Source organism: Tachysurus fulvidraco, chromosome 8 (assembly GCF_022655615.1).
Source record: "Tachysurus fulvidraco isolate hzauxx_2018 chromosome 8, HZAU_PFXX_2.0, whole genome shotgun sequence".
Classification (NCBI taxonomy): Eukaryota; Metazoa; Chordata; class Actinopteri; order Siluriformes; family Bagridae; genus Tachysurus; species Tachysurus fulvidraco.
In genome coordinates, this window is record NC_062525.1 from 23447754 (window position 1) to 23474970 (window position 27217).

Sequence of the window (27217 nt, forward strand, 5' to 3'; positions counted from 1 at the left end):
GAAATTTCTTCTGTTGTTCTGCTTATTATTATATAAAACACATGGTTCTTCTCAGGTGAAGCCTTACTGAGTCTTAAGTTGTGTAAGTTCTGCATTGCTTTTTCTTGCTTTGACTCGCATGTGATCCTTGCCTTTGTTTCTTTCTTAACTATATATTTTATATATAATTTGGAATGACTTGAGATCAGTTTGTTGAGTTTTTGGTTTATGGATAATAATGTTTATAGACCTCCAGCACATGAAGCTTTACAACTTCTCTGAGTCGTGTCCTCAGTTTGCAAAGGCGGTTATTACACATTTATTTAAATTGTAATTAAGCTATGTATTTAATATATTTTGCATGCAATTAGTACATATAGTATAGCTTGGTTTACTGATGCTTCAGGTAAAAATATGGACATTTATGCCATATATATATATATATATGTCAATCCCTGTCACCAAAGACAACATTCCTAAAGGAAAGGACATATCTGAAATTTAAGCAATGGACTGTTCTTATTTGTCAATGTTCCAAAAGCACTGGAACCATAGAGAATCAATAGTTTTTATAATACTTCTAATACTGTATAGGAATATACTTTTAGTATTTTATATATATATATATATATATATATATATATATATATATATATATATATATATATATATATATAGTATTTAGTCAGCCACCAATTGTGCAAATTCTCCAACTTAAAAAGATGAGAGGTCTGTAATTTTCATCATAGGTACACTTCAACTATGAGAGACAGAATGGGGGAAAGAATCCAGGAAATCACATTGTAGGATTTTTAATGAATTAATTGGTAAAATAAGTATTTGTTCACCTACAAAAAAGATTTCTGGCTCTCACAGACCTGTAACAACTTCCTTAAGAGGCTCCTCTGTCCTCCACTCGTTACCTGTATTAACGGCACCTGTTTGAACTCGTTATCAGTATAAAAGGCACCTGTCCACAACCTCAAACAGTCAGAATCAAAACTCCACTATGGCCAAGACCAAAGAGCTGTCAAAGGACACCAGAAACAAAATTGTAGACATGCACCAGGCTGGAAAGACTGAATCTGCAATAGGTAAGCAGCTTGGTTGAAGACAACCTCAAAACCACTGATAATCTAACTCGATCTGGGACTACACGCAAGATCTCCCCCCGTGGGGTCATAATGATCACAAGAACGGTGAGCAAAAATCCCTGAACCACACGGGGGGGCCTAGTGAATGACCTGCAGAGAGCTGTGACCAAAGTAAAAAGGCTACCATCAGTAACACACTACGCCGTCAGGGTCTCAAATCCTGCAGTGCCAGACGTGTCCCCCTGTTGAAGCCAGTACATATCTGGGCCCATCTGAAGTTTGCTAAAGCGCATTTGGATGATCCAGAAGAGGTACATATGTCATATGGTCATGGGAGAATGTCATATGGTCAGATGAAACCAAAATAGAACTTTTTGGTAAAAACTCAACTTGTCATGTTTGGAGGAGAAAGAATGCTGAATTGCATCCAAAGAACACCGTACCTACTGTGAAGCATGGGGGTGGAAACATCATGCTTTGGGGCTGTTTTTCTGCAAAGGGACCAGGACGACTGATTCATGTAAAGGAAAGAATGAATGGGGCCATGTATCGTGCGATTTTGAGTGAATTTGAAAAACCATGTTGCCCTGCGACAGCCCCAAAATATCACTGCTCTAGAGGTGATCTGCATGGAGGAATGGGCCAAACTACCAGCAACAGTGTGTAAAAACCTTGTGGAGACTTAGAGAAAATGTTTGACCTGTCTCATTGCCAACAAAGGGTATAACAAAGTATTGAAGATGAACTTTTGTTATAGAACAAAAAAAAAATCAGACAATGTGATTTTCTGGATTTTTTTTCTCATTTTGTCTCTCATTGTTGAAGTGTACCTATGATGAAAATTACAGGTCTCTCTGATATTTTTAAGTGGGAGAACTGGCACAATTGGTGGCTGACTAAATACTTTTTTGCCCCACTGTATTTAAAAAGCTTAATTTTTGACAGGATGGCATTTACACTATATCTAAATAACAATAACCTATAATCTAAACCTACAGTAATAGCAATGCTCTTACTCATTATTTCTAAGAATTTGGTTTGGCCTAAGAAACATTACATATGTTACATTACAGCTGATTATTATCCCCATATATCACCTCTTATCTTTACTTTTGGCCATATAAATTAATTTATCTCTCATGTCTTTAGACCTTTAGCACTTGCTGGTTATAAAATGGCTTATGCGAGAATAATTTCATCAGTGGTGCTACAATAATCAGTTCATACAACACTGCAGCAGCAACTGTGCAGCTTTACTCATTCTGTCTACAGCAGCTGTGTTGTTTCCTTCAGGATGTGGTTCCTGGTGCTGTTGGTGTGGTTTCTGGTTTGGGCCGGCGGTACTTACTGGTTCCTGTTTGGCAAACCCAGCCCTTTCTCACTGGAGTCCGTTAGACCGCCCGGACCTTTAGAGATGGACCAGAAGGAGAGATCTAAAATTCTGAAGCAAGGTGAGTGTGTGTGAGGATTCTGTGTTGGTACATCTAAACCTTTTTATGATCATTTTACCATATTTATTAAATAGAAACAATTTTTTTTACATAACCTAATCAAAATAAAATCGCTCTCTCACTTCTGTGATTTCTTCCTTTAGGCTTCAGGAAAGAGAAGGTTCCAGAGAATCTGGACGCCATCGTGATTGGGAGTGGCATCGGTGGCATGACGGCGGCAGCTACACTGGCCAAACTAGGCAAGAGAGTGCTGGTGCTGGAGCAGCATGACCAGGCTGGAGGCTGCTGCCACACTTTTACAGAGAAAGGGTTTGAGTTTGATGTAGGTAAGACATGTTCAACATGTATATTCCTGCCTCATCTGTAGGGTTGCTGTGATAAGCTACAGACCTGCATGTCCTTGACCAGGTGATAAAGTGATTACTGAAGATGAATGAACTCGACTCAGTGTTATAATTTGTAACATATTAAAGTAGTTTTGATTGCTAATGAATTCAGGCATTTAGGCCTCTATAATTTTAAAAGATGCTCATGCAATGTGGCTAGCTGTGTGACCCAGAATCTTGATTAGCCGCTAAGTTGTGCCTAGTAATAAATATGTACAGTGCCTTGCAAACATATTCAACCTCTTAAAAGTAATCAGAGGTAATTGTGAAGTCTATGGAGGTTCATAGACATAGGAAGACAACACAGAAAATGACTTCGAAATAATATCCAAATGATTAGATATCTACAGTGGGTATGGAAAGTATTCAGACCCCTTTAAATTTTACACTCTTTGTTTCATTGCAGCCATTTGCTAAAATCAAAAAAGTTCATTTTATTTCTCATTAATGTACACTCAGCACCCCATCTTGACAGAAAAAAACAGACATGTAGACCTTTTTGCAAATTTATTAAAGTGAAATTTCACATGGTCATACAGTAAGTATTCAGACCCTTTGCTATGACACTTATATTTAACTCACATGCTGTGCATTTCTTCTGATCCTCCTTGAGATGGTTCTACTCCTTCATTGGATTCCAGCTGTGTTTAATTAAACTGATTGGACTTGATTAGGAAAGGCACACACACACCTGTCTATATAAGACCTTAATTGACACCATCTTCTCGAAAAGAAACTTGGGTTTGGGGGAACCTGAATGCCCTGCCGGAACTTTTGCAGCTGGCTATACGATGGACGAGTGGGAGAGGTGGCGGGTTGTGTATCTGGCGGCTCTTTCTGTGGAGGACATTGAAGATATCTACCTATTCAGAACCACGATAACAGGAGTTATGCTGATTGGATTAGGCATTGCCCTGGTTTATCGAGAAAATTAGAAAACGGTAACAGCTGTCCAAAACCTCCCAAGGCTTCCCGTCATGATTGATGCAGTGGGCAGAGCGGTCAGCACTGAGGCTGGGACTATTAACTGCAATATGGATAACATCACGGAGAAGCTCACTACTTTGGATAACATCACGGAGAAGCTCACTGCTTTGGAAAGGAAAATGGATCGATTTGGAGACCAGAATGGACTAAGATAGTAGTCGTGTAAATTGGAATGCGTCAACATAGAGCAGAAGGTAAACATAAGGAATAATAAAAGAAATAACGAATAATAAAGAAAAAGAATTAACAGAATAAAAAATTCAAGATTATTATTAGATATATATAGTTCACAATCTTTATGTATTTATCCCCCTATGAGCAAGTCTGAGGTGACTCAGGCAGCAGTGTCAAGTAGAACTAATAAGGACATGCAGTCTTGGTCCGAAGCTAAGAACAAGTCATTTGTAACTTTTACAAGTGCAGTTTCTGTGCTATGATGGGGCCTGAAACCTGACTGAAACTCTTCAAGGATGTTGCTCTCCTGTAAGAAGGAGCTCAGTTGAACAGACACAACCTTTTCAAGTATTTTAGACATAAACGGAAGGTGTGAGAGAGGTCTGTAATTTGATAGTTCATTTGGGTCTATGTTAGGTTATTTGATGAGTGGCCTAATAACTGCCAACTTAAAAGACTTCGGAACGTAACCTAAAGATAACGAGGAGTTAATGATATTAAGAAGAGGCTCACCAGCTTTATGTAACACTTCTTTCAGTGGTTTAGGTGGGATGGGGTCTAGTGAACATGTTGTTGATTTAGCTGTAGTAATAAGTTTATCTATCTCTTCCTGTCCTGTAATTGTAAAGCTGTTTAACGCTTTAGGTGAGATTGTGTCACTAGTTGCTCTCGTATGTTGAGCGTCACCTATTTTATTCCTGATACTTTCGATTTTATCGGTGAAGAATCTCATAAAATCCTCACTACTGAACTGTGATGGAATAGTGTGTTCAGATTTCATTTTTTTTTTGTTAAACTAGCCACTGTGCTAAATAAAAACCTGGGATTGTTCTGGTTATTTTCTATGAGTTTGCTCAGGTGCTCAGCCCTAGCAGCTTTTAGAGCCTGTCTGTAGCTGGACATACTGTCCTTATACGCAATTCTAAAAACCTCTAATTTATTTCAGAATATAGTAGCTTATCTGGATATAAAATTAATTTGTCAAAATCCATGGCGCTTTCTCTTAAAATTTCTGCTCCAAATGATCTTGAATCTCTCTCACCCTTCAAAATAACTACTGTTGGTTTAAAATATCTCGGCATATTCGTCACACTACTATTTACAGATTTATTTTAGAACAAATTATGCCCCTCTTCTGGATTCCATTAAAAAAGACCTTAACACCTGGCGGACACTCCCTATTTCTTTTCTTGGCAGGATTAACGTGATCAGAATGAATATTCTACCTAAGTTTATTTCAATCCCTACCTTTCATTTACCAAATGTTTTCTTTAAAGACATCAATAAGCACTTTTCTAAATTCATCTGGAACCACAAAATTCCTCGAATTAGTTTTAACAAATTAATGAAACCAAAGGATAAGCGAGGAGTCGCCTTACCAAACTTTCGTCTGTACTACTGGTCAGCACAGGTGAAGCATATGGTTAGTTGGTACAATGAAAGGACTCTAGATGGCTTAATCTGGAAGCAAGGGCTTGTGCTCCTCTCCCAATAAAATTTCTGCCTTTTATTGCAAATACCAAAAAGCTTAAATGTGCCTCAACAAGTTTCACCATTTCAAACACCCTTCGGATATGGAGAGATGTTAAACTGTATCTTAAGATTCCAACTGAACTCACACTTTTCTCACCTACTGCTTTTAATCCTGTCCTCCCTATATCTCTGCAAAATATCAGATTCACAAACCCAACTACAGATTTTTTTAACAGAGTTTAACTTACACCTTCACATCATAGAAAGATTTACAAAGACTCCTCTGATCTCTGTCTTAATTGCAAGAAACATAAAGGAACATTCCTTCACTGCTTCTGGTATTGTGACAATCTTTTCTTTTTGGACTAAAGTACATCATTTTTTACAAAGGCTCCTTAAGTTGAAATTTTGTTTCTCGTTGGAATTGTATCTGCTGTATAGTGGAATTGAGACTGTGTTTGACTTCCAGACAAGGCAACTGTTTCTAAATTTGGTTTACCTGGCAAAGAAATGTATATTATTATTGTGGTCTTCTCCTCAGGCACCTTCTGTTAAAATGTGGTTGTCTCAAATGTCCATATTACTTCCACTTGAGAAACTCACTTATGACATACACCAAAGGTCTAATGACATTTGGCATATATGGACACCTCTCTGGTGCCACATTAACAACCTCTCTTGATCCTCTGTGTTACAGTGTACATTTTGTTATTTGCCTGAATGTGCTATCTTTTTCACCTGGTTGTCCACTTTTAATTGTTGTTTATTGTATACTTGAGACTGTACTGCTATGTTTATGTACATCTGAGTAACAGACCAATAAATAAAAAAAAACCCAAAAAAACCCTCTAATTTAGTTTTTCTCCATTTCTCCGTTCGAGGTTACGGGTCTCCCTCTTGAAGGTGTGAGTATGACTATTATACCACGGTGCAAGTGTTTTATCTCTAACCTTCTGTAATCTGACTGGGGCAAAAGTGTCTATTTGAGAATCTGTCTTTAGTGGTTGGAATAATAGTTCTACCGAGTCGATAACGTGGAGAGACATAGTTAGTCTGTAGTCTTATAGATATATCCTGATGGTGTAGACTCATTTAGACTGATGTATTCATTTGGTTTAATACAAGTTTTGGTAAGGCAGAGTGCAGTAAGGCTATTTTCTGAGATATTTCATTCACAATAAGTGCAAGTGATCTAATGTTCAGAAGCCCAAACCTTAAGAACTGTTTTTGTTTGTTTCTTTGGTATTTTTCTGGTGTAATTACAGTAAGACTATTTCGAGAACTTCTCACGTATTTACTTTTTTGAGCTCACTACTCGGGGAACAGACACAGTTTCTATAGGGTGAGCTATGTGTGCATTTTTTTGTGTCAATGTGCTGAGGTGAATTATGGCTATTTAAATTTAAAGAGTACTTTACCAGTCAGAAGGTGTTCAGTGTCCTGGAGATGTGGTCTGAGCCTGCTTCTTAGCCTGCTTCACCTGCTCCAGTTCCACCGAGTGCAGCTCCAATGCATCCTCACCTGCACTCAAAGGCAGAGACGTAACCGACATGATGTTACAGAGCAAGTACAACAGATTGTACTAGATTGTACCAAGCTAACAGGCTAGTTGTGCTAACCGGCTGGAAGCGGACTATTTAACCTATTTATTTATTGTCTATCATTTGCTTCTAAAAGATGAGAATGGATGTGGAGGAGAGCAGAGTGGGAGAGAGCCACTGGACTGAGCAAGTCAACTCCATGCCTCTCACTCCAGTCTGTGAAATGAAAATGTGGAAGTTGCGAGAGCTTGTACTAGCGGTAGCCGAGCTAACAGGCTAGTTATGCTAGCTGGCTAGAAGCGGACGCTGCGAGACAAGTAAATACAATGTCAAGAAGTAAGATGCAAGTAGGTTAAAGTGTAAACTCAAGATAACTCGGAATTAAAAAAATACTCAGCCAAGCATATAAATTGGAAGATGCGAGAGCTCCGAGCTCCAAGTCTGCTGCTCCAAGTCTGCTGCTCCAAGTCACTACTACTACTTACAGCTCACAGTGCATGTCAGAGCAAACGAGAATCATGAGGTTGAAGGATCTGCCCAAGGAGCTCAGAGACAGTATTGTGGCAAGGCCCGGATCTGGCCAAGGTTACAAAAGAATTTCTGCAGCACTCAAGGTTCCTAAGAGCACAGTGGCCTCCATAATCCTTAAATGGAATAAGTTTGGGACGACCAGAACACTTCCTAGACCTAGCTGTCCAGCCAAACTGAGCAATCGTGGGAGAAGAGCCTTGGTGAGAGGTAAAGAAGTACCCAAAGATCGCTGTGTCTGAGCCCCAGAGATGCAGTAGGGAGATGGGAGAAAGTTCCAGAAAGTTAGCTATCACTGCAGCCCTCCACCAGTTGGGGCTCTATGGCAGAGTGGCCCAATGGAAGCCTCTCCTCAGTGCAAGACAAATGAAAGCCCGCATAGAGTTTGCCAAATAACAAATGAAGGAATCCCAGACTATGAGAAATAACATCCTCTAGTCTGATAAGGCCAAAATTGAACTTTTTGGCGTTAATTCTAAGCGGTATGTGAGGAGAAAACCAGGCACTGCTCATCACCTGCCCAATACAATCCCAACAGTGAAATATGTTGGTTGCAGCATCATGCTATGGGGGTGTTTTTCAGCTGCAGGGACAGGACGACTGGTTGCAATTGAAGGAAAGATGAATGCAGCCAAGTACAGAGATATCCTGGAAGAAAACCTCTTCCACAGTGCTCAGGACCTCAGACTGGGCCGAAGGTTCACCTTCCAGCAAGACAATGGCCCTAAGCACACAGCTAAAATAAAAAAGGAGTGGCTTCAGGAACAACTCTGTGACCATTCTTGACTGGCCCAGCCAGAGCCCTGACCTAAACCCAATTTAGCATCTCTGGAGAGATCTGAAAATGGCTGTCCACCAACGTTCACTATCCAACCTGACGGAACTGGAAAGGATCTGCAAGGAAGAATGGCAGAGGATCCCCAAATCCAGATGTAAAATACTTGTTGCATCATTCTCAAGAAGACTCATGGCTGTACTAGCTCAAAATGGTGCTTCTACTCAATACTGAGCAAATGGTCGGAATACTTATGACCATGTGATATTTCAGTTTTTCTTTTTTAATAAATTTGAAACATTTTTTACATGTCTGTTTTCTGTCAAGATGGCGTGCTGAGTGTACATTAATGAGAAATAAAATTAACTTTTTTGATTTTAGCAAATGGCTGCAATGAAACAAAGAGTGAAAAATTTAAAGGGGTCTGAATACTTTCTGTACCCACTGTAAGTACGCACTGTTGGATAAACTGTGAGGAAATCAAAGCTGCATCATATCACACAGGTGCTAGTGGGACAAGGCTATGGCTCAAAACCCAGGGTCAATGCATGAAGGAATTTTGAGTCTGGAGTTTGCCAGAAAGCAGTAGAGTGACCCAGCTAAATAATGGGAATTGGTTTTGTAGACCCATGATATACCATGCCTATTTCATCATAGGTAATTGGGCATTTTAAGATCCATGGATACTCCAAGACTTAAAAAAAAAAAACATTCAGTAGGACAGTCCTGCCAAAGAAACACAGGAGTTGTTAATCAAACTCAAGGTAAATGTTCTTTCAAAGGTAAAGGGCCAAGTAAAAGTCCAGGTCTCAATGCAATAAAACAGACCTAAAATTGTTATTGCAGCAAAAAGTGGTTCTACTAAGTACTAGTCTTAAGGGTTTTAGTTTTTAACTTAAATAAATAAGAAATACATTTGACAAACAAATTTTATGAAATTTAAGGATTCTTTTAATGACTTTTAATTCAGACCTTTTCCCATGTTTAATGTGCTTTCACAACCAACAAAATTCAAGTTAAAACAATTAGAAAAAAATAAAAGAAATGCAGGTTTCCTCTAACACCAGTGTGCTGTAATACAGTATATCTTCTGTATATCTATGTCTACAGGATTGCATTACATTGGTCAGCTCCATGAGAACAGTCTGTTTAAGATCATTATGGACCAGATCACAGAAGGACAACTACAGTTTGTGAAACTGGACAAGCACTTTGACACTTTAGTGATAGGTAGTGGAGAGAAAGTCAGGAAATACACAATTTACAGTGGCAAAACTGAGATGGAGGAGCATCTGAAAGCACAGTTCCCTGATGATACCAAAGCTGTAGAGGAGTTCTTCAAAATCATGAAGGTATTGTATTCACACAGATCTCTTACCTCAGAATCATCTCTCAGCTTTTGGAGGAGTTTTGTCATTTCCCCCAATAACATACACACATTTTTCCTCAGATCTCAGCCAGGAAGACACCATTATTGGCTGCACTGAAGTTGATTCCTCAGTGGATAGCACTGTTCCTGCTTAAAAGTGGCATTGCTGATTTCTACTCCCCCATCTTCCGCCTTGTAGGCACTGATGCCACTACACTTGCCAACAGTCTGACCTCCAACAAGGACCTCCAATTAATCTTCAATTATGTTTTCTATGGTGAGACACTTCTTGTAATTAATCTATATATTAATCAGGCAGTTTTACCTAGCAGTGGTGGCATGGTGGTGCAACAGGTAGCGTTGATGGCTAAGGGCTCCGGGGTTCTTTGTCTCATCCTGAGCTTGGGTTAATGTTTGTGTGGAGTTTAGCATGTTCTTTTTTTATTTGAGTGGGTTTCCTACATCTCTAGTTTTATCACACTGTCCAAAAATGTTTTGGTAGGTGGATTGGCTACACAAAGCTATGAGTGTGTGCAGGTGCCCTGTGGTAGTGTGTCATCCTATTCAGGGTATGTTCCTGGAATAGGTTTTGGACTTTTTTGTTATAACCTATATATATGGAAATGTTGTAGCTCAGTGGTTAAGGTGTTAGAAAACTGCTTGGAAGGTTGTGAGCTCAAATCCCAGTACCAACAAGCTGCAACTTCTGGGCCCCTGAACAAGGCCCTTAACCCTCTAGTGCTTATTTTTATAAATGAGATGTAAATACATACATTCATATAGAATTACTTACAAATACATAGTCATATTTCCTTGATATTAGAACGAGAGTCTACAGTACAAGTGTGGAAATAACTTCTGTGAAAATATTCAATAAAACTCTTTAGAATTTAGTTACTAATTTTTTTAATTGACAGGTGTTCCACCGAAAGAGTGCAGCAGTGCCATTAATGCTTTGCTGTTGCACCACTACAAGCGTGGAGCATACTACCCAAAAGGTGGCGCCAGTGAAATCCCATTCCACATCACTAAAGTCATTCAGAAATACGGTGGACGTGTGCTGGTCCGTGCTCCTGTAAATCGCATCCTGCTTGATAATAACGGAGCTGCGTATGGTGAGTGAGAGAGATGATTACAGCCATATTCTAATATGTTTACTATAACGCAGATTTTTCCATAGTAATTTATGGTAATTATGGTAAATTTTTGGTAATTTTCCAATCCATTTATTAATAATCACTGAAGTCTCACAGATGAATGGGGTTCAGTTTAGCAAAGTTAGATTTTAGCCTAATTTTCCCTCTTTTAGCTTAAAAACACAATGCTTGATATGAATATGATACAAAACAGTATGACAGTATTGTTAGGTATTATTGTTAGGTATTATTTCTACTGAACCTCTGGAACACACTGTAGTATATTTTGCTTTGTTTTAGGCGTCACTGTGAGAAAAAACCAAGAGGACGTGGAAGTGCGGGCTCCTGTTATCATCTCCAACTGTGGAGTCTTCAACACCTTTCAGAAACTTCTTCCACCACATATACAAACCAAACCAGGTCATCACTTTATTTCTTTATTAGGTGGATTATCAGGTGTTAAAATGTTAATACATGTTAAATGCAGCACTAAACATGACCTATGTTTTCATGATATGATTTCATGTTGCAGAGATTCAGAAGAGACTGAATGTGATGAGACCTGGACGAGGATGTCTTTTAGTGTTCTCGGGTTTCGATGCCACACAGGAGGAGCTGGGCATCAAATCCAACAACACGTGGCTCTTTAAGTCTAATGACATGGATGCCATGTTAGTACTATTATGTACCGAATATGACACAATGTGGTGTTTTGTTATAGTTATTGTAAAAAAATTCATGGGGCACATCAGTGCCGCAAGTAGCCATTACTACCAGATGTCAAATATTTTCCTTTTATTAATAGCATATTATGGAGTGTTTTATTCCCCTTATATCTCAGCAGTTACAATTATTTTAAAACTGATTGTTACGTTAAGTGAAAAGTTACGTTAGTTGTAACAAAACAGTAAACTGTTTTGTTACATCTAACATTGTGAGACGTTTCTTATCTGCTGTGTAAAAGGAGATATGATAGTTTAGTTTATCTGTAATCTTTACAGATTACAAACTTAGTTTTCCTTTATGTTTTACTTTCTTAAATGTTTGACCTAGTTTTCTCATCATACATATAAAGCCCACTGGGTAGTGCTGTTGTTTAATCCTTGAGAGAAATTTAACCACAGCACAATCCCGGAACTCATATGTTTTGAGGTTTGAGAGAATTAAAGCATAAAATATCACACTGGTAGGCATGGGCAAGAGTAAAAAAAATCTCCCCTTTTGTCCCTCGGACAATACACAAAATTTTTTTCTTAATGTATACCAGTATTGTAAATCAACTACTTAATCCACAACATTGTTAATCAATTGCTTAATCAGTATAAATTAATCAGCTAGAATATATTCACATATGCCTTAAACTAAGCTCAATCATGTACAATCTTACATCAGCATATCACTTCCCTTGTAGAGTTCTCATGAATGCTTCATAAAATACATGATCTTCAGTTGACAATATGCTGTTTTTGTGGGGACAGGACCCATAAAAAATGCAGTTAAAGGCAAAGCATTAATCTTGTTGTAACTTCACTACAATTCACAGTCTCTACTGTCTGTTTTCACCTTTGTTTGTTTCTGGATCAGTCTGGGCCAAACAAACATAATAAGATTAATACCACAATCACTGGGATTATCATTGATAGATCGAGAGTCCACTGTCCGAACAGTGTATACCAAAGTCCCCAACTATAACCTCAGTGTTCGCCTCGTCTCATTAGGTCTGCTACTTGTGCATATCATGCAGTGTGTCAGAGATAGTCCCATGGTCGTCATCATTAAAGGGAATGAAGGTGTAACATTGCTCTCCTATCATGGTACATACACCTCCTTCTTTAGCTAATAGAATAGAATTCTAGTCAATCTAAGGGCTGCGAGTAAGAACGATTAGTGGAAAAAATATGTGGCAAGCCGATAATGTGTGACTTCTAGTTGATTCCGTACCGGAGTCATCCCATACTGTGGGAAGAAGGAATCGAATAATTTACTCAGTTTACCTTTTAGTATATGTTCTGGCGGAAGAAAGTCATCATCAGACACGTCTCTGCGACTTCTACTAAGGGTGGGAGTCTTTTCTGCATTCTCTCCTATTAACAGGCAGATCATAAGGATTCCAATGATCCCTAGGACTCTAGGGAAAAGGCTCCTCATCCTACCAGGAGCTTTTAACTTGTCTCTGTTGATCGTCTCTTCTGATTGGGTTTCTTCTGACTCGGACATTATACGCGTCATAGAAAGTGAGTTGGAGCTCATGGGAGAGGTTACTAGCACATCACTGTGTGCCCTGATGCTCCTTCTCGTTCCTCTTATCAGCTGTCGGTTGCTGGTTTTTCCTCTGGCTCGGGAACCCACTTACAGTGGCTAACATGAAGCCACGTCGCTCTCTCTGCAACATTCACCGCAGTCTGCGTGGTCAGAAGACCTGAAATAGTCCAAGCCATCTCCTGATTCTCCAGCATTTCCTCACAAAATCCTTCACCACCACCCAGTGTTTCTTTCACCTGCTTATGAATTTGTGAAAGAATAAAGGACAAGGTTGCATAATAACACAGCATCGCTCACAAAATATTTGTTGTACCGATATCTAGAGATACTTTTGTACCTCCCTCCTTTTGATGCATGGTCTTACTCTTGCGTCAACTTATTATAGTAAGGAAACAACTTATTTGGCAAGCGTGGTTTGTCATTGGGGCTGTACCAAACCCCATTTCTTTCCACACATCTCGCTTTTCTCCATGTGGCTCTTTCTTGGGCTGTAGATTGTGATTGAAGATCTTTGAGATCCGCTGTGGGAGTACATTTTTTTCAACATAAAACAAAGTTTTGTCATTCACAGACATTTTCTGTGTGGCTGATTTTGCTGCTGCATCTGCTTGTGCATTACCATGTGAAATGGGATCATTTTTCCCAATGTGTGCTTCACACTTACATATGGCAATAGATTTTGGTAATAGGATTGCATCCAAGAGCTCAGAAATCAGGCAATTGTGTGTGATTGCTTTACCTGAAGAAGTCAGGAAACCTCTGTGTTTCCACAGAGTACTGTACCAAAATCATGAAGTACTCCAATTGCATATCCACTGTCGGTGTAAATAGTGACAGTTTTGTCTTTTGCCAACCTGCATGGTGTAGTCAAAGCAACCAATCTGGCTGCTTGTGCAGAGAGATGCTCTGGTAATGATTCTGCTTTAATCATTTCATGTTGTGTAACTACTGCATACCCTACGCAGTTGCGGCCTGTTTTCTGATCTCTGAAGGCTGATCCATCCACAAAAAAACTCAAGATCTGGATTCTGCAATGGCGTCTCCTGCATATCAGACCTAGGACTGCAAATTTCATTTACAACTGCAACACAATTATGTGGTTCGCAATCTGCTTCTATGGTGAGAAGAGTTGCAGGGTTTAGCACAGTACAGTGTTTTACTTTCACATTTGGCATGTCAAGCTAAGTAGTGTGATATCTCACCACCTTCCATCAGCAAGAGCATTGAACATTAAGCGTGGCTGTGTCGTTCAGCATGACAATGATCCTAAACACAACTCCCAGGCAATGAATGAGTGGCTTCATAAGAAGCATTTCAAGGTCCTGGAGTGGCCTAGCCAGTCTCCAGATCTCAACCCCATAGAAAATCTTTGGAGGTAGTTGAAAATCCATGTTGCCCAGCGACAGCCCCAAAACATCACTGCTCAAGAGGACATCTGCATGATGGAATGGAATACCTTGTGGAGATTTACAGAAAATGTTTAACCTCTGTCATTGCCAACAAAGGGTATATAACAAAGTATTTAGATGAACTTTTGTTATAGACCAAATACTTATTTTCCACCATAATTTGCAAAAAGTCTTTAAAAATCAGACAATGTGATTTCCTGGATTTTTTTCTCATTTTGTCTCATACTGTAGTTGAAGTGTACCTACTGTATGATGAAAATTACAGGCCTCTCTCTTCTTTTTAAGTGGGAGAACTTGCAATTGGTGGCTGATTTGCCCCACTGTACAGTATGTACTGTACCTTGTGGAGAATGTTTCTTTTCAGGAAAATCAAAAGCATTCAAAACTTTAACATATAAGTCTGAATCAGAAAAGCATCAAATTTTTTGACTCACCCATCCCTTTAGGACTGACCCCCTAAACCCCGACCAGAGATGTTGATGGTCATGCACGTTCCTCGTCGCGTCTCTTGGGGCATTCCTTTGCCCAGTGATCTTGTCCTCCGCAAATAAAACATCCACTGTCTCCCCCTCTTCCTCTTCCTCTACGCTCTCACTACCCCCTCACTCATATACTGGGGGGGAATAAGGCCACTTTGCACGTTTTGTATTGGAGGCAATGGAAATATTGTGCAACTGTCTCGCCGTCCTCCTGTTTGCACAGCACAATCTTTGTCATATCCATTTTCACTGGAAAAGCCTTGCATACTTCATGTAATTATGTTATGAAATTAGAGTATGTCGCATTCCTCCCACTCTCATGATCTGGATGTCTCATGCACAGATTTTCATACGGCCATTCATACTTAATCCGTGTTATGTCTGCTGCTAGTTTTTCTTCCCAACAGGCGCCTCAGCTCAAGTGAGGTGGGATGAAATTCTTTGCAAAAACGTTCCAACTCCACACCAAAATTTTCCCCCAACTTCTCTCGGGTCATGAAGGTTCTCATGAGTAGGGATGGTGTACTAATATGGGGTCTCCATCCGGTCCCGCTACTTCTACCATGGGCATTGAAATCACACTCTGAAGTTGCACTTTAACGTCTGAAGTTGAAGCCTCTTCTTCAACAGTTTCAGAATCAGTATTCTCCTTTTGCTTCTCTTTCTGTCGTGTATGATCCGCGATTGGGAGAGTGGTCTCTTCTTTTACTCTGCACGAGCTGGCTCTGTGTCTGTGCACACCTGTCGACATGACGCAGCTGCTGCCAGACCTGATCAAGGACTCGGTCCATCTAGGTCAGGATCATCTGAAAAAGACTTAAGACACTGGAGACTTTGTGAGCTTCTTACTTTGTGTATTCTGTACATATTGTATAGATACTGTCTTTTGGAGTAGATTGTGCTTTTCTCAACCTTTTCTCAGCCTCTAATTTTCACATGTGAAAGGCTGTCCAGATTAATTCTACCCTGTTCTTCTTCTTCTTCTTCTTCTTCTTCTTCCTGACATTATCTTTTTCCATTTGGGTCAGGTTACCTTTCAGCAATTCTAACTGCTTCAAGCTAAAACTGCCACCGTCAGGGAAGCCACACTCCGTCACCCACCACATTAGTTGTGACACAGAATCAGGACCATAATTATTTCTCATTTAATTCACAGTAGGTCCAGTGAAACACACTGTTTGCACTGAGCTTGCTCTTAGATTTACTCTTGCCCATGACTATCTTAGTTTAATGTTGACTGTCTATGCTATGTGTGTGTACTTTATCTTTTTTGTTGGCCTTTACCCTTTTCCTCCAACCTGCTTTGCTCTCTAAAGAGTCTACACAGCTTGTCAGCTCTTAGCGGTGAGTTTTCTGAAAACCTCGCAAACAAGATACGTTTAGCACCTAATCTTTTACTTTTTATTTCTAGGCCTTGCACTAGGTGCCTATACAGGTTCCTGACCTGTTGACAGATCCAGGTTAAAATCCTGTCTTTACAGCCGTTTCTACACAGAAACAACCAACAATATAGTCTTACTAGTCAACACTAATGAATTTAAATATTAAATATTTAAATTTAAATTCTGGAAAAACTCTTACAATTACTTAGCAGATTAAGCAGTGTTCTCTAACACAAATAAAAATAAATTCTCTCACCTTCCACATGTCCAATTACTTTTGATCCAACGTTGATGTGGCTCACTGTGAACTCCTGAGTCCTCTTGCGCTCATGGCCAATTTTGCAGTTCGAGGAGAAGTTAACAGCCTCCAAGGCTGCAGTACACTTCCTCGGGAGTTCCCATAGCCAATCCTCATGTGCGGAATCCTGCCTACAACTTGTTGTGGAAGTTTTGAGGTTTGAGAGGATTAAAGCATAAAATATCACACTGGTAGGCATGGGCAAGAGTAAAAAAGGTTTAACGTATTTATTGTGTTCAGCTGTGCAGCAGGACCCAACACTCCACGTGTAACATGAGAGAGGGAGGGCCCCGATCATTGATAACATCATGATTTTATAAGCAGGATTCAAATGAAACAGGACATGTAAAAACAAAACATCATCAACCATTGGCTTAGAAGCATCGCCTGCTCATCATCTGACCAAGCTAATCTGTACCTACCAAAATCCCATGGGAACGGTCTGCTGGAACCTGTTTTAGGAAAGCAACTGGAACCTCTAGTCACAATAACTACCAGGCATGAGAAGCATTGAAGGACAGGTTCTTATAACCATCTCTTAAGTGAAACCACTAGAGGGAAGAACATGGTCAAACACAGCATACTTCTGCATGGTTATTCCTGTTAAGCACATGTGGCAAAGTGGCACTGCAGTGAGTTTTCACACTTCTAATGTTATGTTTATATATTAAGGATGGATGAGTACTTCAGTCTGGAGAAGGAGGAAGCTCCAGATAACATTCCTATGGCGTATTTTACATTTCCATCTGCCAAAGATCCCACGTCAAAGATCCGTCACCCAGGTACAACCTCGGTATTCAGCAGAAAATGTTTTGATTTTAAAACTACCAGATGCAGGTCAGTGATGTGGCAAGTATCCGATGCCAAATGCAGTACTGATTCCAAGTTCGAAACGCACACCAGTTACTGTCCATATTTTTGAATATTGATTGCAATATTATTACCATCTCCTGTTCATTTTTCAGGTAAATCTTGCATGACCATGCTGATAATGGTCAAGTATGAATGGTTTGAAGAGTGGAAGGACACTCCAGTAAGGAAAAGAGGGGATGACTATTTAGCATACAAGATGAGATTTGCCAACAATCTCTTCGACTGGGCCTGCAGCCAGTTCCCGAAACTGAGAGACAAGGTATCCATTGTTTCTTCAATGCACCGATGCATGCAATATTTTAAATTAAAAGTCACAATGGATTAAAGAGAGAGCATAGTTTATAAATATCATATATATATATATATATATATATATATATATATATATATATATATATATATGCAATTATTCAACACATCTTAGATCCAACTTTGATGTAATATCCTTAAAACAAGTCAAAATGAGGTTCAGTAGTGTGTGTGGCCTCCACGTGCCTGTATGACCTCCCAACAATGCCAGGGCATGCTCCTGATGAGGTGGCGGATGGTCTCCTGGGCGATCTCCTCCCAGACCTGGACTAAAGCATCCGCCAACTCCTGGACAGTCTGTGGTGCAATGTGGCGTTGGTGGATGAGGCATGATGTCCCAGATGTGCTTAATTGGATTCAGGTCTGGGGAACGGGTGGGCCAGTCCATAGCATTGGTGCCTTCGTCTTGCAGGAACTGCTGACACACTCCAGTTACATGAGGTCTAGCATTGTTTTGCATTAGGAGGAGCTCAGGGCCAACCGCACCACTGTATGGTCTCACAAGGGGTCTGAGGATTTCATCTCGGTACCTAATGGCACTCAGGCTACCTCTGGCGAGCACATGGAGGGCTGTGCAGCCCTCCAAAGAAATGCCACCTCACACCATTACTGACCCACTTCCAAACCGGTCATGCTGGAGGATGTTGCAGGCAGCAGAACGTTCTCCATGGCATCTCCAGACTCTGTTACATCTGTCACATGTGCTCAGTGTGAACCTGCTTTCATCTGTGAAGAGCACAGGGCACCAGTGGCGAATTTGATAATCTTGGTGTTCTCTGGCAAATGCCAAATGTCCTGCCCGGTGTTTGGCTGTTAGCACAACCCCCACTTGTGGAAGTCAGGCTCTCATACTGTACCACCCTCATGGAGTCTGTTTCCTAAAGTTTGAGCAGACACATTCACATTTGTGGCCCGCTGGAGGTCATTTTGCAGGACTCTGGCAGTTTTCCTCCCTGCACAAAGGCAGAGGTAGCGGTCCTGCTGCTGGGTTGTTGCCCTCCTACGGCCACCTCCACGTCTCCTGATGTACTGGCCTGTCTCCTGGTAGCGCCTCCATGCTCTGGACACTACGCTGACAGACACAGCAAACTTTCTTGCCACAGCTCGCATTGATGTGCCATCCTGGATGAGCTGTACTACCTGAGCCATTTGTGTTTGTTGTAGACTCCGTCTCATTCTACCACTAAAGTGAAAGCACCGCCAGCATTCAAAAGTGACCAAAGCTTCAGCCAGAAAGCATAGGAACTGAGAAGTGGTCTGTGGTAACCACCTGCAGGACCACTTCTTTATTAGGGGTGTATTGTTATTTGCCTTTTCATATTCCATTTGCACAACAGCATGTGAAATTGATTTTCAATCAGTGTTGCTTCCTAAATGGGCAGTTTGATTTCACAGAAGTATGATTGACTTGGAGTAACAGTGTGTTGTTGAAGTGTTCCCTTTATTTTTTTTGAGCAGTGTAAAAAATTAATTACTTTGAAACTTCCATGGCTTTTAATGCAGACATGCTATTGATTATTGAGGAACTCTTGGGAATTTTACACACAATAGTCTCTAGAGTTTACACACCGAGGAGTAGTTCTGTGGGTGGAAAGGCCTTGTTGATAAAAGAGGTCCTATGAAAATGTCCAAATTGGTTCAAGCTTTTTACAACCATGGTGGTCAGAATAGCATCTCATGCCCCTTTTCAACCGAGGCAGTTTGAGTGCTGGTTCGGAGCCAGAGCCTAATTTAGAACCAGTTCTTTCTGTTTCGACCACCAAAGCACCGGCTCTGAACCAGGAAAAGTGGTTCTTAAGTAGCACTAAAACGTTGCTGGTCTAGACTTAAGAACCGCTTGTGTCCGGGGCTGTGGGCAGGGCTACTTTTAGCGCATTTGATAATGTACCTAAAGTATACTAATGTTTAATACACTTTTACTTTACCGCGATATGATACATTATCAGCACACATGATAGTAGGTAGCTACATGCTAAGGCTACATTTTTTTCTGTGTTCACGATAAAATAACGTTATGTATTTTATCGATTACAACCTCCGTTTATACAGATTACCCGGAGCTGCACGTACACATTTTATTCGCCGCGTTTGGATGCCAATGTAGGTTTGCAAAGCCATGAGCATTAACAGTAAAGCAACATCCGCCATTGTTGTTGTGTTTGTGTTTGCCGCTGCTGCGCTAAAGTTGCTGGGACACGTGACACGTGTACAGTGACGTCCCACTCGGCGCTGTGATGGCTCTCTAGCCGGTGGAAAGGCAAACCGGTTCTTAGAAGGTTCGCCAGTGGAACCAACTTTGAACCAGCAATAGCGCTAGCTCTGAAACAGCACCCGGTTCTTTCCGGTGGAAAAGAGGCATCAGAAAAAGTTCAAATCAAAACCCAGACATTATCACACTGACAGGAAGGCTACAGCACTCAAATATGCACTATTTAAAAGTCTTTTGAGCAGAAATATGACTGACCAGTTACATCAGCAAATGCATTGATGATTTGACCGTCTCCAAGACCATCACTACATGCTCCAACCAGAAGCTGCGGATGACTGCTAACATGCGTGCATTGCTGAGGACTAGAGACCTAGCCTTCAGAACAGGGGACAGGGCGGCCCTAAGAACAGCAAGTCCAAACTGGCCCGAGCCATCAGAGAGGCAAAGCGTGCACACGCCTATACAATCCACAGCAACTTCCAGGACAGTGGAGACACCCAGCGCATGTGGCAGGTCATACAGGTGATCACGAACTACAAGACCCCTTCACCTGCCTGTGATAGTGATGCCTCCCTCCCAGTCATGCTGAATGACTTCTACGCTCGGTTCGAGGTACAGAACAACGTAACGCCAAGGAAGACCATCCCTCCCCACGACGACCAGGTACTCTGTCTATCCACTGCCGACATGAGGAGAACTCTATGCAGAGTTAACCCAAGGAAGGCTGCTGGACGAGACAACATTCCTGGCAGGGTGCTCAGAGAATGTGCAGAACGGACATCTTCAACATTTCCCTGAGCAGCGCCGTTGTTCCCACGTGCCTCAAAACTACCACCATTGTCCCCGTTCCAAAGAAGTCTACAGTGTCCTGCCTCAATGACATTTACATTTACATTTACAGCATTTGACAGAGTCCCTTATCCAGAGCGACGTACATAAGTGCTTAAATCTCTAACATTGAATACATTAATGCTGGTTCACTAGGTTACATACTTAAGATACCATGAGTTTAAAACATTTGTTCAAAGTTACAATGAAAAAGTGTCAAAGGTTTTTTTTTTTTTTTTTAAATGCAAAAGATAAGGAAAGAAGTGCTAGTTGAAGTGTTTCCTGAATAAGTAGGTCTTCAACCACCGCTTGAAAATAGCCAGTGACTCAGCTGTCTGGACCTCTAGGGGAAGTTCATTCCACCACCTTGGTGCCAGAACAGAGAAGAGTCTTGTAGTATACTTGCCTCTTACCCTGAGATATGGTGGAACCAGTCGAGCAGTGCTGGTAGATCGGAGGTTGCGGGGTGCAGTGCGAGGAATGATGAGGGCTTTGAGGTAAGAGGGAGCTGGTCCATTTTTGGCTTTGTAGGCCAGCATCAGTGTTTTGAATCGGATGCGTGCAGCTACCGGAAGCCAGTGGAGGGATCGCAGCAGCGGGGTGGTATGTGAGAACTTTGGCAGGTTGAAAACAAGCCGGGCAGCTGCATTTTGGATCATTTGCAGAGGACGGATTGCGTTCATAGGTAGACCTGCCAGCAGTGCATTGCAGTAATCCAGTCTAGAAATGACAAGAGACTGAACAAGTACCTGAGCAGTCTGTGTGGACAAAAATGGCCGAATCCTTCTAATGATGTAGAGAAGAAACCGACATGAGCGAGTCACATTAGCAACATGAGAGGAAAAGGACAGTTGATTGTCCATGGTTACCCCAAGGTTGCGAGCTGTGGCTGAAGGGGAGATCAGATCGTTGTGCAAGGATATAGCAAGATCATGACCTGGGGATGAATCACCAGGGATGAACAGCAGTTCAGTTTTGCTAGGATTGAGCTTTAACTGATGAGCAGTCATCCATGATGAAATCGTCCCGTTGCACTCACACAAATAATTATGAAGTTCTACGAGAAGCTTGTCATGAGGCACATCAAGACACCATTACCTCCCTCAATGGACCCCCTACAGTTCGAGTATCATCTAAACTGCTCCATAGATGATGCCATTGCCACAGCCCTCCATTTAGCCCTCACCCATCTGGACAATAAAGACACTTGTGTACGAATGCTTTAGTTCAGCATTCAACACAATCATCCGTCAGCACCTGATTGGGAAGCTGAGCATGCTGGGACTAAACACCTCCCTCTGCAACTAGATCCTGGACTTTCTGACTGGGAGACCTCAGTCAGTCCCGATCGGGAACAGCATCTCCAACACTACCACACTGAACACTGGAGCTCCTCAAGGCTGTGTGCTCAGTCCACTGCTGTTCATTCTGCTGACTAACGACTGTGCAGCAATGCACAGATAAAACCATATCATCAAGTTCACCGATGACACGACTGTGGTGGGTCTCATCAGCAAGAACGACGAGTCAGCATAAAGAGAGGAGGTGCAACATCTAACTACCTGGTGTGGAACCAACAACCTGTCTCTTGATAAAACTAAAGAGATGGTTGTTGACTTCAGAAGAGCACAGAGCGACCACTCTCTGCTGAACATTGACGGATCATCGGTAGAGATCGTCAAGAGCAGCAAATTTCTTGTGCTCCTTTTCCACCGAGGCAGGTCGAGTGCTGGTTCGGAGCCAGAGCCTAATTTAGAACCAGTTCTTTCTGTTTCGACCACCAAAGCACCGGCTCTGAACAAGGAAAAGTGGTTCTTAAGTAGCACCAAAATGTTGCTGGTCTAGACTTAAGAACCGCTTGTGTCAGGAGCTGGGGGCGGGGCTACTGTTAGCACATTTATAATGTACCTTAAGTATACTAATGTTTAATACACTTTTACTTTACCGCGATATGATACATTATCAGCACACATGATAGTGTTATGTACTTTATCGATTACAACCTCCGTTTATACAGATTACACGGAGCTGCACGTACACATTTTATTCGCCGCGTTTGGATGCTAATGTATGTTCGCAAAACCATGAGCATTAACGGTAAAGCAACATCCGCCATTGTTGTTGTGTTTGTGTTTGCCGCTGCTGCGCTAAAGTTGCTGGGACACGTGACACGTATACAGTGACGTCACACTCGGCGCTGTGATGGCTCTCTAGCCGGTGGAAAGGCAAACCGGTTCTTAGAAGGTTTGCCAGTGGAACCAGCTTTGAACCAGCACTAGCGCTAGCTCTGAACCAGTACCCGGTTCTTTTTGTTGGAAAAGAGGCATTGGTGTTCATCTAGTGGAGACCCTCACCTGGTTACTCAACACCAGCTCCATCACCAAGAAAGCCCAGCAGCGTCTCTACTTCCTACAAAGGCTGAGAAAGGCACATCACCCTCCCCTCATCCTGACCATGTTCTATAGAGGGACCATTGAGAGCATCCTGAGCAGCTGCATCACTGTCTGGTTTGGGAACTGCACCATCTCGGATCGCAAGACCCTGCAGCGGATAGTGAGGACAGCTGAGAAGATCATTGCAGTCTCTCTTCCCTCTATCATGGACACTTCAAGATTCAAGATTTTTATTTTTCACATACACAATTATATAGGGCATATATAATTAGCAGTGAAATGTGAGACTAGTAGTGAAACGTGATTTACAGTGTTACACCACATGCTGCATCCGCAAAGCTAACAGCATTGCGGATGACCCCACACACCCCTCACACACACTCTTCACCCTCCTGCCGTCTGGAAAAAGGTACCGAAGCATTTGGGCCCTCACAACCAGACTGTGTAACAATTTCTTCCCACAAGCCATCAGACTCCTTAATAACTGAACTGAACTGTACTGAGTACAACATACACATGCACATGATCTGTATGGACTGCACAGACCTACACCACATACACACACTTCTAATATACTGTATATCTATCAACTTGTTTACATGCTGCTTACATTCATCAAATTGTTTACATGCTTACTGTTTAGAAAACTGTTTACATGCTATTTTGCATACTTTTTTACTTCTTTGCTCTTTACACACACTATCTATCATTTCAGTCATTTTGCTCATACTGTACAGTATTTCAGTTGTTGCTGTTTTTTGCACAATCTTATACACTATCTCAGGAACCTGCTGCTAAGAAACTGTGTTCCTTCTAGCATTACATCCATAAGTCTTAGCCCTGTCTTTGTTTTATGTAGCACCTTGATCCTGGAGAAATATTCTCATTTCACTATGTACTGCAACAGCTATATATGTTTGAAATGACAATAAAAGCTTCTTGACTCTTGATCATGATTTGTTCTGCTGCACCATGATTTGCACAAGGGTAAAGTTGTCAGTGAGTGTATTGCTCTAATTCCTGAACTCTTTTTCCACTAGTTGGTATTTCAGGAGGTCTCCACTCCATTAACAAACTCACACTATCTTGGTTCTTACCTCGGAGCCATGTCCTCAGCTGAGCAGAACTTGGAGCGCTTCCAAGCAGAGGCCATTGCCAGAAACCGCTGTGATACCCCTGTCAGAAATCTCTTCATGTCAGGTAACAAGCCCTGTGTGATATATTTACCTTTACAGAATTTGCCAGACGTCCTAAAAGTGCTATATACAGTATATAAATGTTTCCATGGTTCTTTGATATACTTTGAAAAGGATGGGTCGCTTATGGATGGAGGCACTTTTAGAACTCTTATGAAATTTAGTGACTGCTCAGCTCCTGCTTTAAATTTGTTTACTTTGTACTTTAAATGTGTGTGTGTTTGTTCGGGTTTGCAGGTCAGGACGTGTTTAGCTTTGGTATTGCAGGTGCATTACATGGTGGCCTTCTATGTGCCACCACAGTGCTCAAACAGATTGTGTACATTGACCTCTTGAAGATGAAGAAGAAGCTGAAGAGGAAGAAAGCAGGAGGAACTGCTGAACATGTCAAAAAGCTGCAGTGAATAAGAATGAAATGCTACAGTCACTTAGAGAAGCAACAATCTGCTAATTAGTGGCAGAAATTAATGTGTTTTAATTAGCAACTAGTAAACGAACGAACGAACGAACGAACGAATTGTTTCATTAATGAATATATTTTGTTACTTGGTTTTATTTTAAACCTATGTATAATGTCATTTTACTCCTGATGCCTATAGACTTCAGGTCACAAGTCTAGATTTACTTTAATTCATACTTGTAATGTTTTAATGACAAAAAAATTCAACAAACAAAAATAGTTTAAAAGAGATTTTGTGACTTAATTAAAAAAAAAACCCTGAATAAGAAATTAATGTAATGAACTTAATAATAACAAATGTATCATATGCAATATGTTTATATGACCACCTTAATCATTAAATATAATTCATGCATAGATTTCATTCATATTTAATAACATTGCCAAGAAAGATTACAATCGTTATTTCCACCCATGACTCTAACTTTTTTAATATATTTTTTGAGTTTTCTCAAATAGCTAACTAATAAAACATGCCAATAGAAGTCACTGGTGAATCTAAACCAGGGGTCGGCAACCCGCGGCTCCGGAGCCGCAAGTGGCTCTTTCATCCCTTTGCTGCGGCTCCCTGTAGATTTGGAAAATACAAATTTTATTTTATTTTATTTTAGTTAGTTCGTTTTTTAAAAAATGTAATTCTAAATTCTAAGATTATGATGCTCTTGTAACATTAAAATAAATCATGTTAAATTTTTTTGTCGCTCAAAATATGCGTCATAACTGCCGACTTGCGAAATTGAAAATTCCATTCAATTCAGATCAAGCTTTTCAAACCCAGGTAGGCAAACATGGATAAATGCAAGAAAAGAAATGTTTCTGAAGAAAACAAAACATTTAATGAGATGTGGACAGATTAATTTGCTTTTACTGCTGACGAGAGAAAGCTTCCCAATATGCCTAATATGTGGTATTTTTATTTTCTGTTATTTTTGTTTGCCTGCAGAAATAAAATTTCATTTACCCTGTAGCAGTTCATTGATTTCATAAATGCAACACACTACCGTTTTTTTCTATACTTTCCATAAAGATAAAAAACGATATATGTAGTGTTTTCTTCATTTTAGATGTCAAAGGGGTTTTGTGGCTTTTTCTGTGGGAAACGGGTTCAAATGGCTCTTTTAGTGTTTAAGTTTGCCGACCCCTGATATAAAGACAGTCCTGCATCACTCAGTATTGCACCATTCCTGCATCACTCAGTATTCCTGGTATAGGCTCTGGAATCCCTGCAACCCTGAAGAGGATAAAATACTTACTGAAGATGGCGACCCAGGGCAATCGGTCCCCAGCCTGTATCCAGCTTGAATGCTACTCCTTGATTCAGAGCCACCTTGAAAGGTTTTGCTGCTGAGTGGTCCAAAGTTATTGTAAGGAATTCTCTTCTGTTGCCTGGACAGGGTAACCCTCTTTTCATCTGCCGCATGGGCAGGATAACCAAAAATTTAACTCTCGTTCCTCTGCTCGGTTTCTGTTCTCCACAAGGCCTTGGGGAAGTCTCAATGAAACACACGTCAGTCTTTCAAAGAGAAGTTCCAAAGTTTATTAAGTAAAACAGAAATATATAGTCGTACAAGAAGAAGGATGGTGTAATGTGTGTGTGCAGAGCTTAATGGTAGTGTCCACAAAAGCAGCCTTGGCCGTTATCTCAATGTACGAACATCCCAGCCAAAGTATCATGTTTCTTACAACTGCTTTCGGTGTTGCAAGTGGAATAGGTGCAAAGCAAGGGGTCCCACTATGGTGGGGAGGGGGTTAAACTAAGGTTTAACAAAAAGTACAAAAAGTCTGCAACATTACCAGAAAAGATTGTTCTATACAATTATTCTCACAGTTATGTTCTCTGATGGAAGTAAAATTTGCATTTAATTTGGAATTCAGGGTCCCAGAGTCTGGAGGAAGAGAGGGGAGGCACACAATCCATGTTGCTTGAGGTCCAGTGTAAAGTTTCCAGAGTCAGTGATGGTTTGGGGTGCCATGTCATCTGCTGGTGTTGGTCCACTGTGTTTTCTGAGGTCAATGCAGCCATATACCAGGAAGTTTTAGAGCACTTCATGCTTCCTGCTGCTGACCAACCTGTTCTTAATTGGCCAGCAAACTTGCCTGACCTTAACCCCATAGTAAATCTATGGGGTATTGAGAAGAGGAAGATGCAATATGCCAGACCCAACAATGCAGAAGAGCCGAAGGCCACTATCAGAGCAACCTGGGCTCTCATAACACCTGAGCAGT

General features: G+C 40.9%; 1 protein-coding gene across 2 annotated transcripts; it reads left to right on the forward strand.

The window, feature by feature from the left end:
* On the forward strand, window positions 1-25958 carry LOC113653612 (inactive all-trans-retinol 13,14-reductase-like). 2 transcript variants are annotated; one of them, XM_027163309.2, is made up of 12 exons: window positions 1-82; window positions 2367-2524; window positions 2668-2850; window positions 9499-9740; window positions 9839-10034; window positions 10675-10872; window positions 11194-11313; window positions 11426-11564; window positions 17396-17505; window positions 17689-17855; window positions 24376-24535; window positions 24769-25958. In XM_027163309.2, exons 2-12 carry the CDS (start codon window positions 2368-2370, stop codon window positions 24933-24935), a joined length of 1839 nt encoding a protein of 612 aa, XP_027019110.2. In that variant the 5' UTR covers window positions 1-82; window position 2367; the 3' UTR covers window positions 24936-25958. The 2 variants fall into 2 exon arrangements, with proteins under 2 accessions (XP_027019110.2, XP_027019108.2); XM_027163307.2 differs by having other exon boundaries at window positions 26-82; window positions 2346-2524.
* The last annotated feature ends 1259 nt before the right edge of the window (window positions 25959-27217 follow it).